This window comes from Vicugna pacos, chromosome 17, assembly GCF_048564905.1.
Source record: "Vicugna pacos chromosome 17, VicPac4, whole genome shotgun sequence".
Lineage (NCBI taxonomy): Eukaryota > Metazoa > Chordata > Mammalia > Artiodactyla > Camelidae > Vicugna > Vicugna pacos.
In genome coordinates, this window is record NC_133003.1 from 2,157,867 (window position 1) to 2,174,503 (window position 16,637).

Sequence of the window (16,637 nt, forward strand, 5' to 3'; positions counted from 1 at the left end):
GCCCCTGGGGTTGGCTGCCCCACAATGCTCTCAGCTTAATGCCTTCTGGTCACGTGTCCTCGTGTGAGCCCCCACCACACCCTCCCCTGCAGGGTGGATGGACATTGGGACCTGCTTGTGACATGCAGAGTGACGTGTGAAAATGGGCGTGACTTCCGCTCGTTCCCAGCTCCGGTGTTCCTTCTCCCCCTGTGTGTCTCTCAGCGCCTGTCTTGTCTCTCTCTCTCTCTCTCTCTCTGTTTCTCTCTCCCTCTGCCTGTCTGTGTTTCAGTCTCTCTGTCTCTTTTCCTGGATGCATGTGCGTGTCCATTTACCTGCGTATCTGTGTATTTATGTGTTTGTATCGTTAGGGCCCAGGGCAGGTCACTTGTGAAAATGCCTTGATGACATAGTGATTCTTTTCATGGTGCTGAAGTACAAACCTCTTTGCAAGTTGTGCGAACACTTTGGTGGGGTCAGCTCTAAGGATCGGCACTGCCGGGGAAGTGCTGCTGCGCCTGTGGCCCTTTGATGCGTCCTGCTCACTGTTTCCCTGAAGAGGAGTGTGTGTTGTCTCGTCCCTCCGGGGGATCTGCTGAGGCCTCTGCCTCCTCACGTTGTGACCAGGGCTGGCTGTCACCAGGCTAAAGACCTGCCAGCGTCATGGTGACCAGTGCTGTCTCCACAGTGTGTCCGTCTGCCTGTGTCCTCCCCCGAGAGTTCGAGCACGTGTAACGCACACTGGCCACCTGCTGTGCCTCTCGTTGGAACTGCCCGTGTGTGTTGTGTTTGTTTAGAGCACTGGGTTTCGAGGGGTTTTTGGACCCCGGGGATGTGTAGCCTTTCTCCAACCTTGGGACCTTGCGGGTCGTGGAGTGTCTTTCCGGGTATATTTCTGGGCTTTTGCTGGTTTCTTGATTTGCGTGCTTTTGTTTCTGCCCCAGGAAGAGCTAAGCATCTCCCTTGTGTCTTGTGTCTGTGGTGTCACAGGGGGAAGAGCAGTGCCTCCCCCGAGGTTATGCACAGAGGTACCGAAAGGGCTTCGTTATGCACATGACCTCTTCACCTGGATTTCCCTTTCAAATAATCAAAATGCGATTTCAAGTGGAAACAAAGGAAAACATCACCAGCCCCCGCTTAAGCCACGTGGCCAGGCACGCAAAGCCAGCTTTCCTGTGGCTTCATTGACAGGGAACACCCAGGAGAGGTAAAGACACCCAGAGGGGAAGAGGACTCGGGGCTGTCAGGGGCTGGGGGGTGAGGGGGTGGGGGGCAGTGCGTGCTGTGGATTCAAGTTTTTACTTTGAAGAAAGGAATGGTGTGAGCCTGCATGGTAGTGATGGTCGCACGGCATCGTGAAGGCACCCAGTGCTCCTGAATTGCACAATTTCAGAGGGACCAAGTCTATATTTTATTAAAAGAAACTTAAAACGGCAAAATAAAGGATGCCATAACCGATATGAAAGAAACAGAGGAAAGTGAAGACAAAGCAAGCACAAATCACTTCAGGGGAATGGAAGTCAAGGTCGGGTGCGGGAGGGGATTCATGGTGGGATTGTGAAGAAGAAGGTGTGGGTGGGCGCAGAGGGGCTCAGCCCCAGGGGCTGGTGACGCCTGAACTGGCTCTCCGTGGCCCAGCGTTCCAGCTGCAGGTGCAGCATCTTCAGGACCTTTGGAAGCAGCAGGAGCTGCGGGAGCTTCAGGAGCAGCAGGAGCTGCGGGATCGTCAGGAGCAGCAGGAGCGGCAGGATCTTCAGGAGCAGCGTTAGCTGCTGGAGCTGCAGAAGCTGCAGGAGCAGCAGGAGGGAGCTCGGGGTCTCCCGCTGGATCCTGATGGTCCTGGTTTTGGTCTCTGGCATCTTCCCCTGCCCCCGCCTGCTCTGGATCTGTGACTGTTGGAAGTGGAGAGAGCTTTCAGTCTCGTGGAGGCGCTCGCTCGTGCTGTGAGAGAGGAAATCTTGAGCCTCGTGCCTCCCTTTCCGTGGGCCTCTTCAAGGCCAGACGTCTTCCCGGAGCTTTCCGGACAGCTCCCAACAGCAAGTGCCCACAGGATGTGTTTTGTGACTGAACTCGTGTAGACAGGTGGTCTGAGACCAATGTTGGCTCTGGTGCCAGCAGCAGCCTCTGGGGACGCCTCCCTGTGTGGCCCAGCCCTCGGCCCTCCCTCGCCTCCGCACGTTCACCGGCCCCGCCCTTCTCACCTTGGGGCTGTGCCTCGGTGGGCTCCTGGTCCTCCACCTGACTCCCAGGGAGCTGCTCCAGGTCAGAGCCGGGTCTGCTGAGCTGCCTGTCAGCCGCGGGCAGGACCCTGGCGTGACGCCTGGGCGGTTTCTGGGGAGGAGGCCGTCGCGGTGGCGGGGACCCCTCCGTGTGCAGACTCACCCGGAGCTGGTGCTGGCCCTGAGAAGCGTGCAGCGGCCCCTCGCTCGGGGAGGAGGCGTGGGTGTCCTGATCCAGCGGCTCCTGCAGTGTCCGGCTCTGCAATGACAGTGAGTGGCAGCGGGCCGGGCCCGGAGGTCTCAGAGCCCTGCCCGGCCAGGACCACTCCCGCTTCTGCCCGCTCGACCCTCTGCTGCCAGATCAGACTGGGACCTTGGTCAGCTGAGACGGCCACCCGGGAGGGAAGAGACACAGCCAGAGGGCACGGGCTTCGACTCGGGCGGCAGGGCCCTGCCCGGCTGGCCACAGCCCAGCCCGCCAGCTGGGACCCGGGGTGCGGACGTGACAGGCCCCCCCAGGCCTCTGACCTGCTCGTGCTTGAGGCAGGCCCCCCCACCCCAGCCCAACATGACTGCCCACCTCCACCAGCAAAGGGAAGGGGATGTGGGGCTCTACCCGGGTGGGGTCTGAGTGGTGGCCCGGCCTGGGCGGGCCTGCCCCGGGCCTCCCTGGGTTACCTTTGGGTCCCTGTGGCCAAAAGGCCAGAGGCGCCTGGGGTGAGAGCCGAGCCAGCGCCGGCACCGCTGGCCCAGGCCCTCGCTGCGGGCCTTCCGGGGGCCGCGGCCTCGGGGTGTTGGGACGCAGCAGAACATGTGTGACTGAGTTGAAGTGAGTTGACCAACCGGGTGAGCTGAGTAGGGGCTTCTCGACAGAGTGGGTGCCCGGTGACCTGGGTTCTAAGTTGTGTTGGGTTCGGTTGCCAGGGAAGTGAGGTCACTTCCTGGGGTCCCCTTCCCCAAGCTTCCTCATTCCGCAGAGCTCCCCAAGGGCCTCTCTGGGCTGCTGACTGCTCAGCTCCCAGCCCGTGCCGTGTCCGCACACAGTGACACCCACTCGGCCCCCCTGCCCAGGACCCTGCGGAGGCCTGGATGCAGCCAGGGCGCCAGCTCTGAGGAGGCAGCTGGGTTCGGACCCGGCCCGCCGTCGCCCGCAGTGCTGTCACCCTGGACGAGCCGCCTGCCTCTCAGGGTCTCCCCAGTCCCCCGTCGGCACAGTGGGGATCATCCTGGCCCCTCCTTCCCGGGGAAGCCATCGTGTCTCCAGAGGCACAAACACCTACCGCACCTGTCAGCCCCGCGGGCTGGCATCCCAGGGAGCTCGTGCGCAGACTCAGCAAAGGGAGGGCCCCACAGAGGGCTGGCGGAGCGCAGAGCACACCCCACACAGGCTGGGTAGGGTCTGCCCTGAGGTCCGGAGAAAGTCACTCCCCTTGCCACCTGCTTCCCAGCTCCCTGTCGGGGTGGGGGGGAGGGGAGAAACTGAACATAACTGTGATTTCGTTTTTGCTGACATACTACCCCCTGGGTCACTGTGTCATGTTTAGATTCAGGCCCAGTGTGTCATCTCGGTCCCTGGGGTTGGCTGCCCCACAAGGCTGTCAGCTTTTATGCCTTCTGGTCACGTGTCCTCGTGTGAGCCCCCACCACACCCTCCCCTGCAGGGTGGATGGACATTGGGACCTGGTTGTGACATGCAGAGTGACGTGTGAAAATGGGCGTGACTTCCGCTCGTTCCCAGCTCCGGTGTTCCTTCTCCCCCTGTGTGTCTCTCAGCGCCTGTCTTGTCTCTCTCTCTCTCTCTCTCTGTTTCTCTCTCCCTCTGCCTGTCTGTGTTTCAGTCTCTCTGTCTCTTTTCCTGGATGTATGTGCGTGTCCATTTACCTGTGTATCTGTGTATTTATGTGTTTGTATCGTTAGGGCCCAGGGCAGGTCACTTGTGAAAATGCCTTGATGACATAGTGATTCTTTTCATGGTGCTGAAGTACAAACCTCTTTGCAAGTTGTGCGAGCACTTTGGTGGGGTCAGCTGTAAGGATCGGCACTGCCGGGGAAGGGCTGCTGCGCCTGTGGCCCTTTGATGCGTCCTGCTCACTGTTTCCCTGAAGAGGAGTGTGTGTTGTCTCGTCCCTCCGGGGAATCTACTGAGGCCTCTGCCTCCTCACGTTGTCACCAGGGCTGGCTGTCACCAGGCTAAAGACCTGCCAGCGTCATGGTGACCAGTGCTGTCTCCACAGTGTGTCCGTCTGCCTGTGTCCTCCACCGAGAGGTCGAGCACATGTAACGCACACTGGCCACCTGCTGTGCCTCTCGTTGGAACTGCCCGTGTGTGTTGTGTTTGTTTAGAGCACTGGGTTTCGAGGGGTTTTTGGACCCCGGGGATGTGTAGCCTTTCTCCAACCTTGGGACCTCGCGGGTCGTGGAGTGTCTTTTCGGGTATATTTCTGGGCTTTTGCTGGTTTCTTGATTTGCGTGCTTTTGTTTCTGCCCCAGGAAGAGCTAAGCATCTCCCTTGTGTCTTGTGTCTGTGGTGTCACAGGGGGAAGAGCAGTGCCTCCCCCGAGGTTATGCACAGAGGTACCGAAAGGGCTTCGTTATGCACATGACCTCTTTAGCCCACCTGGATTTCCCTTTCAAATAATCAAAATGCGATTTCAAGTGGAAACAAAGGAAAACATCACCAGCCCCCGCTTAAGCCACGTGGGCAGGCACGCAAAGCCAGCTTTCCTGTGGCTTCATTGACAGGGAACACCCAGGAGAGGTAAAGACACCCAGAGGGGAAGAGGACTCGGGGCTGTCAGGGGCTGGGGGGTGAGGGGGTGGGGGGCAGTGCGTGCTGTGGATCCAAGTTTTTACTTTGAAGAAAGGAATGGTGTGAGCCTGCATGGTAGTGATGGTCGCACGGCATCGTGAAGGCACCCAGTGCTCCTGAATTGCACAATTTCAGAGGGACCAAGTCTATATTGTATTAAAAGAAACTTAAAACGGCAAAATAAAGGATGCCATAACCGATATGAAAGAAACAGAGGAAAGTGAAGACAAAGCAAGCACAAATCACTTCAGGGGAATGGAAGTCAAGGTCGGGTGCGGGAGGGGATTCATGGTGGGAGTGTGAAGAAGAAGGTGTGGGTGGGCGCAGAGGGGCTCAGCCCCAGGGGCTGGTGACGCCTGAAGTGGCTCTCCGTGGCCCAGTGTTCCAGCTGCAGGTGCAGCATCTTCAGGACCTTTGGAAGCAGCAGGAGCTGCGGGAGCTTCAGGAGCAGCAGGAGCTGCGGGATCGTCAGGAGCAGCAGGAGCGGCAGGATCTTCAGGAGCAGCGTTAGCTGCTGGAGCTGCAGAAGCTGCAGGAGCAGCAGGAGGGAGCTCGGGGTCTCCCGCTGGATCCTGATGGTCCTGGTTTTGGTCTCTGGCATCTTCCCCTGCCCCCGCCTGCTCTGGATCTGTGACTGTTGGAAGTGGAGAGAGCTTTCAGTCTCGTGGAGGCGCTCGCTCGTGCTGTGAGAGAGGAAATCTTGAGCCTCGTGCCTCCCTTTCCGTGGGCCTCTTCAAGGCCAGACGTCTTCCCGGAGCTTTCCGGACAGCTCCCAACAGCAAGTGCCCACAGGATGTGTTTTGTGACTGAACTCGTGTAGACAGGTGGTCTGAGACCAATGTTGGCTCTGGTGCCAGCAGCAGCCTCTGGGGACGCCTCCCTGTGTGGCCCAGCCCTCGGCCCTCCCTCGCCTCCGCACGTTCACCGGCCCCGCCCTTCTCACCTTGGGGCTGTGCCTCGGTGGGCTCCTGGTCCTCCACCTGACTCCCAGGGAGCTGCTCCAGGTCAGAGCCGGGTCTGCTGAGCTGCCTGTCAGCCGCGGGCAGGACCCTGGCGTGACGCCTGGGCGGTTTCTGGGGAGGAGGCCGTCGCGGTGGCGGGGACCCCTCCGTGTGCAGACTCACCCGGAGCTGGTGCTGGCCCTGAGAAGCGTGCAGCGGCCCCTCGCTCGGGGAGGAGGCGTGGGTGTCCTGATCCAGCGGCTCCTGCAGTGTCCGGCTCTGCAATGACAGTGAGTGGCAGCGGGCCGGGCCCGGAGGTCTCAGAGCCCTGCCCGGCCAGGACCACTCCCGCTTCTGCCCGCTCGACCCTCTGCTGCCAGATCAGACTGGGACCTTGGTCAGCTGAGACGGGCACCCGGGAGGGAAGAGACACAGCCAGAGGGCACGGGCTTCGACTCGGGCGGCAGGGCCCTGCCCGGCTGGCCACAGCCCAGCCCGCCAGCTGGGACCCGGGGTGCGGACGTGACAGGCCCCCCCAGGCCTCTGACCTGCTCGTGCTTGAGGCAGGCCCCCCCACCCCAGCCCAACATGACTGCCCACCTCCACCAGCAAAGGGAAGGGGATGTGGGGCTCTACCCGGGTGGGGTCTGAGTGGTGGCCCGGCCTGGGCGGGCCTGCCCCGGGCCTCCCTGGGTTACCTTTGGGTCCCTGTGGCCAAAAGGCCAGAGGCGCCTGGGGTGAGAGCCGAGCCAGCGCCGGCACCGCTGGCCCAGGCCCTCGCTGCGGGCCTTCCGGGGGCCGCGGCCTCGGGGTGTTGGGACGCAGCAGAACATGTGTGACTGAGTTGAAGTGAGTTGACCAACCGGGTGAGCTGAGTAGGGGCTTCTCGACAGAGTGGGTGCCCGGTGACCTGGGTTCTAAGTTGTGTTGGGTTCGGTTGCCAGGGAAGTGAGGTCACTTCCTGGGGTCCCCTTCCCCAAGCTTCCTCATTCCGCAGAGCTCCCCAAGGGCCTCTCTGGGCTGCTGACTGCTCAGCTCCCAGCCCGTGCCGTGTCCGCACACAGTGACACCCACTCGGCCCCCCTGCCCAGGACCCTGCGGAGGCCTGGATGCAGCCAGGGCGCCAGCTCTGAGGAGGCAGCTGGGTTCGGACCCGGCCCGCCGTCGCCCGCAGTGCTGTCACCCTGGACGAGCCGCCTGCCTCTCAGGGTCTCCCCAGTCCCCCGTCGGCACAGTGGGGATCATCCTGGCCCCTCCTTCCCGGGGAAGCCATCGTGTCTCCAGAGGCACAAACACCTACCGCACCTGTCAGCCCCGCGGGCTGGCATCCCAGGGAGCTCGTGCGCAGACTCAGCAAAGGGAGGGCCCCACAGAGGGCTGGCGGAGCGCAGAGCACACCCCACACAGGCTGGGTAGGGTCTGCCCTGAGGTCCGGAGAAAGTCACTCCCCTTGCCACCTGCTTCCCAGCTCCCTGTCGGGGTGGGGGGGAGGGGAGAAACTGAACATAACTGTGATTTCGTTCTTGCTGACATACTACCCCCTGGGTCACTGTGTCATGTTTAGATTCAGGCCCAGTGTGTCATCTCGGCCCCTGGGGTTGGCTGCCCCACAATGCTCTCAGCTTAATGCCTTCTGGTCACGTGTCCTCGTGTGAGCCCCCACCACACCCTCCCCTGCAGGGTGGATGGACATTGGGACCTGCTTGTGACATGCAGAGTGACGTGTGAAAATGGGCGTGACTTCCGCTCGTTCCCAGCTCCGGTGTTCCTTCTCCCCCTGTGTGTCTCTCAGCGCCTGTCTTGTCTCTCTCTCTCTCTCTCTCTCTGTTTCTCTCTCCCTCTGCCTGTCTGTGTTTCAGTCTCTCTGTCTCTTTTCCTGGATGCATGTGCGTGTCCATTTACCTGCGTATCTGTGTATTTATGTGTTTGTATCGTTAGGGCCCAGGGCAGGTCACTTGTGAAAATGCCTTGATGACATAGTGATTCTTTTCATGGTGCTGAAGTACAAACCTCTTTGCAAGTTGTGCGAGCACTTTGGTGGGGTCAGCTGTAAGGATCGGCACTGCCGGGGAAGGGCTGCTGCGCCTGTGGCCCTTTGATGCGTCCTGCTCACTGTTTCCCTGAAGAGGAGTGTGTGTTGTCTCGTCCCTCCGGGGGATCTGCTGAGGCCTCTGCCTCCTCACGTTGTCACCAGGGCTGGCTGTCACCAGGCTAAAGACCTGCCAGCGTCATGGTGACCAGTGCTGTCTCCACAGTGTGTCCGTCTGCCTGTGTCCTCCCCCGAGAGTTCGAGCACGTGTAACGCACACTGGCCACCTGCTGTGCCTCTCGTTGGAACTGCCCGTGTGTGTTGTGTTTGTTTAGAGCACTGGGTTTCGAGGGGTTTTTGGACCCCGGGGATGTGTAGCCTTTCTCCAACCTTGGGACCTTGCGGGTCGTGGAGTGTCTTTCCGGGTATATTTCTGGGCTTTTGCTGGTTTCTTGATTTGCGTGCTTTTGTTTCTGCCCCAGGAAGAGCTAAGCATCTCCCTTGTGTCTTGTGTCTGTGGTGTCACAGGGGGAAGAGCAGTGCCTCCCCCGAGGTTATGCACAGAGGTACCGAAAGGGCTTCGTTATGCACATGACCTCTTCACCTGGATTTCCCTTTCAAATAATCAAAATGCGATTTCAAGTGGAAACAAAGGAAAACATCACCAGCCCCCGCTTAAGCCACGTGGGCAGGCACGCAAAGCCAGCTTTCCTGTGGCTTCATTGACAGGGAACACCCAGGAGAGGTAAAGACACCCAGAGGGGAAGAGGACTCGGGGCTGTCAGGGGCTGGGGGGTGAGGGGGTGGGGGGCAGTGCGTGCTGTGGATCCAAGTTTTTACTTTGAAGAAAGGAATGGTGTGAGCCTGCATGGTAGTGATGGTCGCACGGCATCGTGAAGGCACCCAGTGCTCCTGAATTGCACAATTTCAGAGGGACCAAGTCTATATTTTATTAAAAGAAACTTAAAACGGCAAAATAAAGGATGCCATAACCGATATGAAAGAAACAGAGGAAAGTGAAGACAAAGCAAGCACAAATCACTTCAGGGGAATGGAAGTCAAGGTCGGGTGCGGGAGGGGATTCATGGTGGGATTGTGAAGAAGAAGGTGTGGGTGGGCGCAGAGGGGCTCAGCCCCAGGGGCTGGTGACGCCTGAAGTGGCTCTCCGTGGCCCAGTGTTCCAGCTGCAGGTGCAGCATCTTCAGGACCTTTGGAAGCAGCAGGAGCTGCGGGAGCTTCAGGAGCAGCAGGAGCTGCGGGATCGTCAGGAGCAGCAGGAGCGGCAGGATCTTCAGGAGCAGCGTTAGCTGCTGGAGCTGCAGAAGCTGCAGGAGCAGCAGGAGGGAGCTCGGGGTCTCCCGCTGGATCCTGATGGTCCTGGTTTTGGTCTCTGGCATCTTCCCCTGCCCCCGCCTGCTCTGGATCTGTGACTGTTGGAAGTGGAGAGAGCTTTCAGTCTCGTGGAGGCGCTCGCTCGTGCTGTGAGAGAGGAAATCTTGAGCCTCGTGCCTCCCTTTCCGTGGGCCTCTTCAAGGCCAGACGTCTTCCCGGAGCTTTCCGGACAGCTCCCAACAGCAAGTGCCCACAGGATGTGTTTTGTGACTGAACTCGTGTAGACAGGTGGTCTGAGACCAATGTTGGCTCTGGTGCCAGCAGCAGCCTCTGGGGACGCCTCCCTGTGTGGCCCAGCCCTCGGCCCTCCCTCGCCTCCGCACGTTCACCGGCCCCGCCCTTCTCACCTTGGGGCTGTGCCTCGGTGGGCTCCTGGTCCTCCACCTGACTCCCAGGGAGCTGCTCCAGGTCAGAGCCGGGTCTGCTGAGCTGCCTGTCAGCCGCGGGCAGGACCCTGGCGTGACGCCTGGGCGGTTTCTGGGGAGGAGGCCGTCGCGGTGGCGGGGACCCCTCCGTGTGCAGACTCACCCGGAGCTGGTGCTGGCCCTGAGAAGCGTGCAGCGGCCCCTCGCTCGGGGAGGAGGCGTGGGTGTCCTGATCCAGCGGCTCCTGCAGTGTCCGGCTCTGCAATGACAGTGAGTGGCAGCGGGCCGGGCCCGGAGGTCTCAGAGCCCTGCCCGGCCAGGACCACTCCCGCTTCTGCCCGCTCGACCCTCTGCTGCCAGATCAGACTGGGACCTTGGTCAGCTGAGACGGCCACCCGGGAGGGAAGAGACACAGCCAGAGGGCACGGGCTTCGACTCGGGCGGCAGGGCCCTGCCCGGCTGGCCACAGCCCAGCCCGCCAGCTGGGACCCGGGGTGCGGACGTGACAGGCCCCCCCAGGCCTCTGACCTGCTCGTGCTTGAGGCAGGCCCCCCCACCCCAGCCCAACATGACTGCCCACCTCCACCAGCAAAGGGAAGGGGATGTGGGGCTCTACCCGGGTGGGGTCTGAGTGGTGGCCCGGCCTGGGCGGGCCTGCCCCGGGCCTCCCTGGGTTACCTTTGGGTCCCTGTGGCCAAAAGGCCAGAGGCGCCTGGGGTGAGAGCCGAGCCAGCGCCGGCACCGCTGGCCCAGGCCCTCGCTGCGGGCCTTCCGGGGGCCGCGGCCTCGGGGTGTTGGGACGCAGCAGAACATGTGTGACTGAGTTGAAGTGAGTTGACCAACCGGGTGAGCTGAGTAGGGGCTTCTCGACAGAGTGGGTGCCCGGTGACCTGGGTTCTAAGTTGTGTTGGGTTCGGTTGCCAGGGAAGTGAGGTCACTTCCTGGGGTCCCCTTCCCCAAGCTTCCTCATTCCGCAGAGCTCCCCAAGGGCCTCTCTGGGCTGCTGACTGCTCAGCTCCCAGCCCGTGCCGTGTCCGCACACAGTGACACCCACTCGGCCCCCCTGCCCAGGACCCTGCGGAGGCCTGGATGCAGCCAGGGCGCCAGCTCTGAGGAGGCAGCTGGGTTCGGACCCGGCCCGCCGTCGCCCGCAGTGCTGTCACCCTGGACGAGCCGCCTGCCTCTCAGGGTCTCCCCAGTCCCCCGTCGGCACAGTGGGGATCATCCTGGCCCCTCCTTCCCGGGGAAGCCATCGTGTCTCCAGAGGCACAAACACCTACCGCACCTGTCAGCCCCGCGGGCTGGCATCCCAGGGAGCTCGTGCGCAGACTCAGCAAAGGGAGGGCCCCACAGAGGGCTGGCGGAGCGCAGAGCACACCCCACACAGGCTGGGTAGGGTCTGCCCTGAGGTCCGGAGAAAGTCACTCCCCTTGCCACCTGCTTCCCAGCTCCCTGTCGGGGCGGGGGGGAGGGGAGAAACTGAACATAACTGTGATTTCGTTCTTGCTGACATACTACCCCCTGGGTCACTGTGTCATGTTTAGATTCAGGCCCAGTGTGTCATCTCGGCCCCTGGGGTTGGCTGCCCCACAATGCTCTCAGCTTAATGCCTTCTGGTCACGTGTCCTCGTGTGAGCCCCCACCACACCCTCCCCTGCAGGGTGGATGGACATTGGGACCTGCTTGTGACATGCAGAGTGACGTGTGAAAATGGGCGTGACTTCCGCTCGTTCCCAGCTCCGGTGTTCCTTCTCCCCCTGTGTGTCTCTCAGCGCCTGTCTTGTCTCTCTCTCTCTCTCTCTCTCTGTTTCTCTCTCCCTCTGCCTGTCTGTGTTTCAGTCTCTCTGTCTCTTTTCCTGGATGCATGTGCGTGTCCATTTACCTGCGTATCTGTGTATTTATGTGTTTGTATCGTTAGGGCCCAGGGCAGGTCACTTGTGAAAATGCCTTGATGACATAGTGATTCTTTTCATGGTGCTGAAGTACAAACCTCTTTGCAAGTTGTGCGAACACTTTGGTGGGGTCAGCTCTAAGGATCGGCACTGCCGGGGAAGTGCTGCTGCGCCTGTGGCCCTTTGATGCGTCCTGCTCACTGTTTCCCTGAAGAGGAGTGTGTGTTGTCTCGTCCCTCCGGGGGATCTGCTGAGGCCTCTGCCTCCTCACGTTGTGACCAGGGCTGGCTGTCACCAGGCTAAAGACCTGCCAGCGTCATGGTGACCAGTGCTGTCTCCACAGTGTGTCCGTCTGCCTGTGTCCTCCCCCGAGAGTTCGAGCACGTGTAACGCACACTGGCCACCTGCTGTGCCTCTCGTTGGAACTGCCCGTGTGTGTTGTGTTTGTTTAGAGCACTGGGTTTCGAGGGGTTTTTGGACCCCGGGGATGTGTAGCCTTTCTCCAACCTTGGGACCTTGCGGGTCGTGGAGTGTCTTTCCGGGTATATTTCTGGGCTTTTGCTGGTTTCTTGATTTGCGTGCTTTTGTTTCTGCCCCAGGAAGAGCTAAGCATCTCCCTTGTGTCTTGTGTCTGTGGTGTCACAGGGGGAAGAGCAGTGCCTCCCCCGAGGTTATGCACAGAGGTACCGAAAGGGCTTCGTTATGCACATGACCTCTTCACCTGGATTTCCCTTTCAAATAATCAAAATGCGATTTCAAGTGGAAACAAAGGAAAACATCACCAGCCCCCGCTTAAGCCACGTGGCCAGGCACGCAAAGCCAGCTTTCCTGTGGCTTCATTGACAGGGAACACCCAGGAGAGGTAAAGACACCCAGAGGGGAAGAGGACTCGGGGCTGTCAGGGGCTGGGGGGTGAGGGGGTGGGGGGCAGTGCGTGCTGTGGATTCAAGTTTTTACTTTGAAGAAAGGAATGGTGTGAGCCTGCATGGTAGTGATGGTCGCACGGCATCGTGAAGGCACCCAGTGCTCCTGAATTGCACAATTTCAGAGGGACCAAGTCTATATTTTATTAAAAGAAACTTAAAACGGCAAAATAAAGGATGCCATAACCGATATGAAAGAAACAGAGGAAAGTGAAGACAAAGCAAGCACAAATCACTTCAGGGGAATGGAAGTCAAGGTCGGGTGCGGGAGGGGATTCATGGTGGGATTGTGAAGAAGAAGGTGTGGGTGGGCGCAGAGGGGCTCAGCCCCAGGGGCTGGTGACGCCTGAACTGGCTCTCCGTGGCCCAGCGTTCCAGCTGCAGGTGCAGCATCTTCAGGACCTTTGGAAGCAGCAGGAGCTGCGGGAGCTTCAGGAGCAGCAGGAGCTGCGGGATCGTCAGGAGCAGCAGGAGCGGCAGGATCTTCAGGAGCAGCGTTAGCTGCTGGAGCTGCAGAAGCTGCAGGAGCAGCAGGAGGGAGCTCGGGGTCTCCCGCTGGATCCTGATGGTCCTGGTTTTGGTCTCTGGCATCTTCCCCTGCCCCCGCCTGCTCTGGATCTGTGACTGTTGGAAGTGGAGAGAGCTTTCAGTCTCGTGGAGGCGCTCGCTCGTGCTGTGAGAGAGGAAATCTTGAGCCTCGTGCCTCCCTTTCCGTGGGCCTCTTCAAGGCCAGACGTCTTCCCGGAGCTTTCCGGACAGCTCCCAACAGCAAGTGCCCACAGGATGTGTTTTGTGACTGAACTCGTGTAGACAGGTGGTCTGAGACCAATGTTGGCTCTGGTGCCAGCAGCAGCCTCTGGGGACGCCTCCCTGTGTGGCCCAGCCCTCGGCCCTCCCTCGCCTCCGCACGTTCACCGGCCCCGCCCTTCTCACCTTGGGGCTGTGCCTCGGTGGGCTCCTGGTCCTCCACCTGACTCCCAGGGAGCTGCTCCAGGTCAGAGCCGGGTCTGCTGAGCTGCCTGTCAGCCGCGGGCAGGACCCTGGCGTGACGCCTGGGCGGTTTCTGGGGAGGAGGCCGTCGCGGTGGCGGGGACCCCTCCGTGTGCAGACTCACCCGGAGCTGGTGCTGGCCCTGAGAAGCGTGCAGCGGCCCCTCGCTCGGGGAGGAGGCGTGGGTGTCCTGATCCAGCGGCTCCTGCAGTGTCCGGCTCTGCAATGACAGTGAGTGGCAGCGGGCCGGGCCCGGAGGTCTCAGAGCCCTGCCCGGCCAGGACCACTCCCGCTTCTGCCCGCTCGACCCTCTGCTGCCAGATCAGACTGGGACCTTGGTCAGCTGAGACGGGCACCCGGGAGGGAAGAGACACAGCCAGAGGGCACGGGCTTCGACTCGGGCGGCAGGGCCCTGCCCGGCTGGCCACAGCCCAGCCCGCCAGCTGGGACCCGGGGTGCGGACGTGACAGGCCCCCCCAGGCCTCTGACCTGCTCGTGCTTGAGGCAGGCCCCCCCACCCCAGCCCAACATGACTGCCCACCTCCACCAGCAAAGGGAAGGGGATGTGGGGCTCTACCCGGGTGGGGTCTGAGTGGTGGCCCGGCCTGGGCGGGCCTGCCCCGGGCCTCCCTGGGTTACCTTTGGGTCCCTGTGGCCAAAAGGCCAGAGGCGCCTGGGGTGAGAGCCGAGCCAGCGCCGGCACCGCTGGCCCAGGCCCTCGCTGCGGGCCTTCCGGGGGCCGCGGCCTCGGGGTGTTGGGACGCAGCAGAACATGTGTGACTGAGTTGAAGTGAGTTGACCAACCGGGTGAGCTGAGTAGGGGCTTCTCGACAGAGTGGGTGCCCGGTGACCTGGGTTCTAAGTTGTGTTGGGTTCGGTTGCCAGGGAAGTGAGGTCACTTCCTGGGGTCCCCTTCCCCAAGCTTCCTCATTCCGCAGAGCTCCCCAAGGGCCTCTCTGGGCTGCTGACTGCTCAGCTCCCAGCCCGTGCCGTGTCCGCACACAGTGACACCCACTCGGCCCCCCTGCCCAGGACCCTGCGGAGGCCTGGATGCAGCCAGGGCGCCAGCTCTGAGGAGGCAGCTGGGTTCGGACCCGGCCCGCCGTCGCCCGCAGTGCTGTCACCCTGGACGAGCCGCCTGCCTCTCAGGGTCTCCCCAGTCCCCCGTCGGCACAGTGGGGATCATCCTGGCCCCTCCTTCCCGGGGAAGCCATCGTGTCTCCAGAGGCACAAACACCTACCGCACCTGTCAGCCCCGCGGGCTGGCATCCCAGGGAGCTCGTGCGCAGACTCAGCAAAGGGAGGGCCCCACAGAGGGCTGGCGGAGCGCAGAGCACACCCCACACAGGCTGGGTAGGGTCTGCCCTGAGGTCCGGAGAAAGTCACTCCCCTTGCCACCTGCTTCCCAGCTCCCTGTCGGGGTGGGGGGGAGGGGAGAAACTGAACATAACTGTGATTTCGTTCTTGCTGACATACTACCCCCTGGGTCACTGTGTCATGTTTAGATTCAGGCCCAGTGTGTCATCTCGGCCCCTGGGGTTGGCTGCCCCACAATGCTCTCAGCTTAATGCCTTCTGGTCACGTGTCCTCGTGTGAGCCCCCACCACACCCTCCCCTGCAGGGTGGATGGACATTGGGACCTGCTTGTGACATGCAGAGTGACGTGTGAAAATGGGCGTGACTTCCGCTCGTTCCCAGCTCCGGTGTTCCTTCTCCCCCTGTGTGTCTCTCAGCGCCTGTCTTGTCTCTCTCTCTCTCTCTCTCTCTGTTTCTCTCTCCCTCTGCCTGTCTGTGTTTCAGTCTCTCTGTCTCTTTTCCTGGATGCATGTGCGTGTCCATTTACCTGCGTATCTGTGTATTTATGTGTTTGTATCGTTAGGGCCCAGGGCAGGTCACTTGTGAAAATGCCTTGATGACATAGTGATTCTTTTCATGGTGCTGAAGTACAAACCTCTTTGCAAGTTGTGCGAGCACTTTGGTGGGGTCAGCTGTAAGGATCGGCACTGCCGGGGAAGGGCTGCTGCGCCTGTGGCCCTTTGATGCGTCCTGCTCACTGTTTCCCTGAAGAGGAGTGTGTGTTGTCTCGTCCCTCCGGGGGATCTGCTGAGGCCTCTGCCTCCTCACGTTGTCACCAGGGCTGGCTGTCACCAGGCTAAAGACCTGCCAGCGTCATGGTGACCAGTGCTGTCTCCACAGTGTGTCCGTCTGCCTGTGTCCTCCCCCGAGAGTTCGAGCACGTGTAACGCACACTGGCCACCTGCTGTGCCTCTCGTTGGAACTGCCCGTGTGTGTTGTGTTTGTTTAGAGCACTGGGTTTCGAGGGGTTTTTGGACCCCGGGGATGTGTAGCCTTTCTCCAACCTTGGGACCTTGCGGGTCGTGGAGTGTCTTTCCGGGTATATTTCTGGGCTTTTGCTGGTTTCTTGATTTGCGTGCTTTTGTTTCTGCCCCAGGAAGAGCTAAGCATCTCCCTTGTGTCTTGTGTCTGTGGTGTCACAGGGGGAAGAGCAGTGCCTCCCCCGAGGTTATGCACAGAGGTACCGAAAGGGCTTCGTTATGCACATGACCTCTTCACCTGGATTTCCCTTTCAAATAATCAAAATGCGATTTCAAGTGGAAACAAAGGAAAACATCACCAGCCCCCGCTTAAGCCACGTGGGCAGGCACGCAAAGGCAGCTTTCCTGTGGCTTCATTGACAGGGAACACCCAGGAGAGGTAAAGACACCCAGAGGGGAAGAGGACTCGGGGCTGTCAGGGGCTGGGGGGTGAGGGGGTGGGGGGCAGTGCGTGCTGTGGATTCAAGTTTTTACTTTGAAGAAAGGAATGGTGTGAGCCTGCATGGTAGTGATGGTCGCACGGCATCGTGAAGGCACCCAGTGCTCCTGAATTGCACAATTTCAGAGGGACCAAGTCTATATTTTATTAAAAGAAACTTAAAACGGCAAAATAAAGGATGCCATAACCGATATGAAAGAAACAGAGGAAAGTGAAGACAAAGCAAGCACAAATCACTTCAGGGGAATGGAAGTCAAGGTCGGGTGCGGGAGGGGATTCATGGTGGGATTGTGAAGAAGAAGGTGTGGGTGGGCGCAGAGGGG

General features: G+C 60.6%; 2 protein-coding genes across 2 annotated transcripts; both read right to left on the minus strand.

The window, feature by feature from the left end:
* Window positions 1–1,479: 1,479 nt before the first annotated feature.
* Window positions 1,480–3,281, minus strand: LOC140686625 (uncharacterized). The gene is made up of 3 exons (XM_072940831.1): window positions 2,877–3,281; window positions 2,181–2,457; window positions 1,480–1,871 (listed from the first exon to the last, which is right to left on the minus strand). The coding sequence occupies exons 1-3, from the start codon at window positions 3,009–3,011 to the stop codon at window positions 1,480–1,482; spliced, it is 804 nt and encodes a 267-aa protein (XP_072796932.1). The 5' UTR covers window positions 3,012–3,281.
* Window positions 3,282–12,781: 9,500 nt separating this feature from the next.
* Window positions 12,782–14,583, minus strand: LOC140686642 (uncharacterized). The gene is made up of 3 exons (XM_072940846.1): window positions 14,179–14,583; window positions 13,483–13,759; window positions 12,782–13,173 (listed from the first exon to the last, which is right to left on the minus strand). The coding sequence occupies exons 1-3, from the start codon at window positions 14,311–14,313 to the stop codon at window positions 12,782–12,784; spliced, it is 804 nt and encodes a 267-aa protein (XP_072796947.1). The 5' UTR covers window positions 14,314–14,583.
* Between the last annotated feature and the right edge of the window lie 2,054 nt (window positions 14,584–16,637).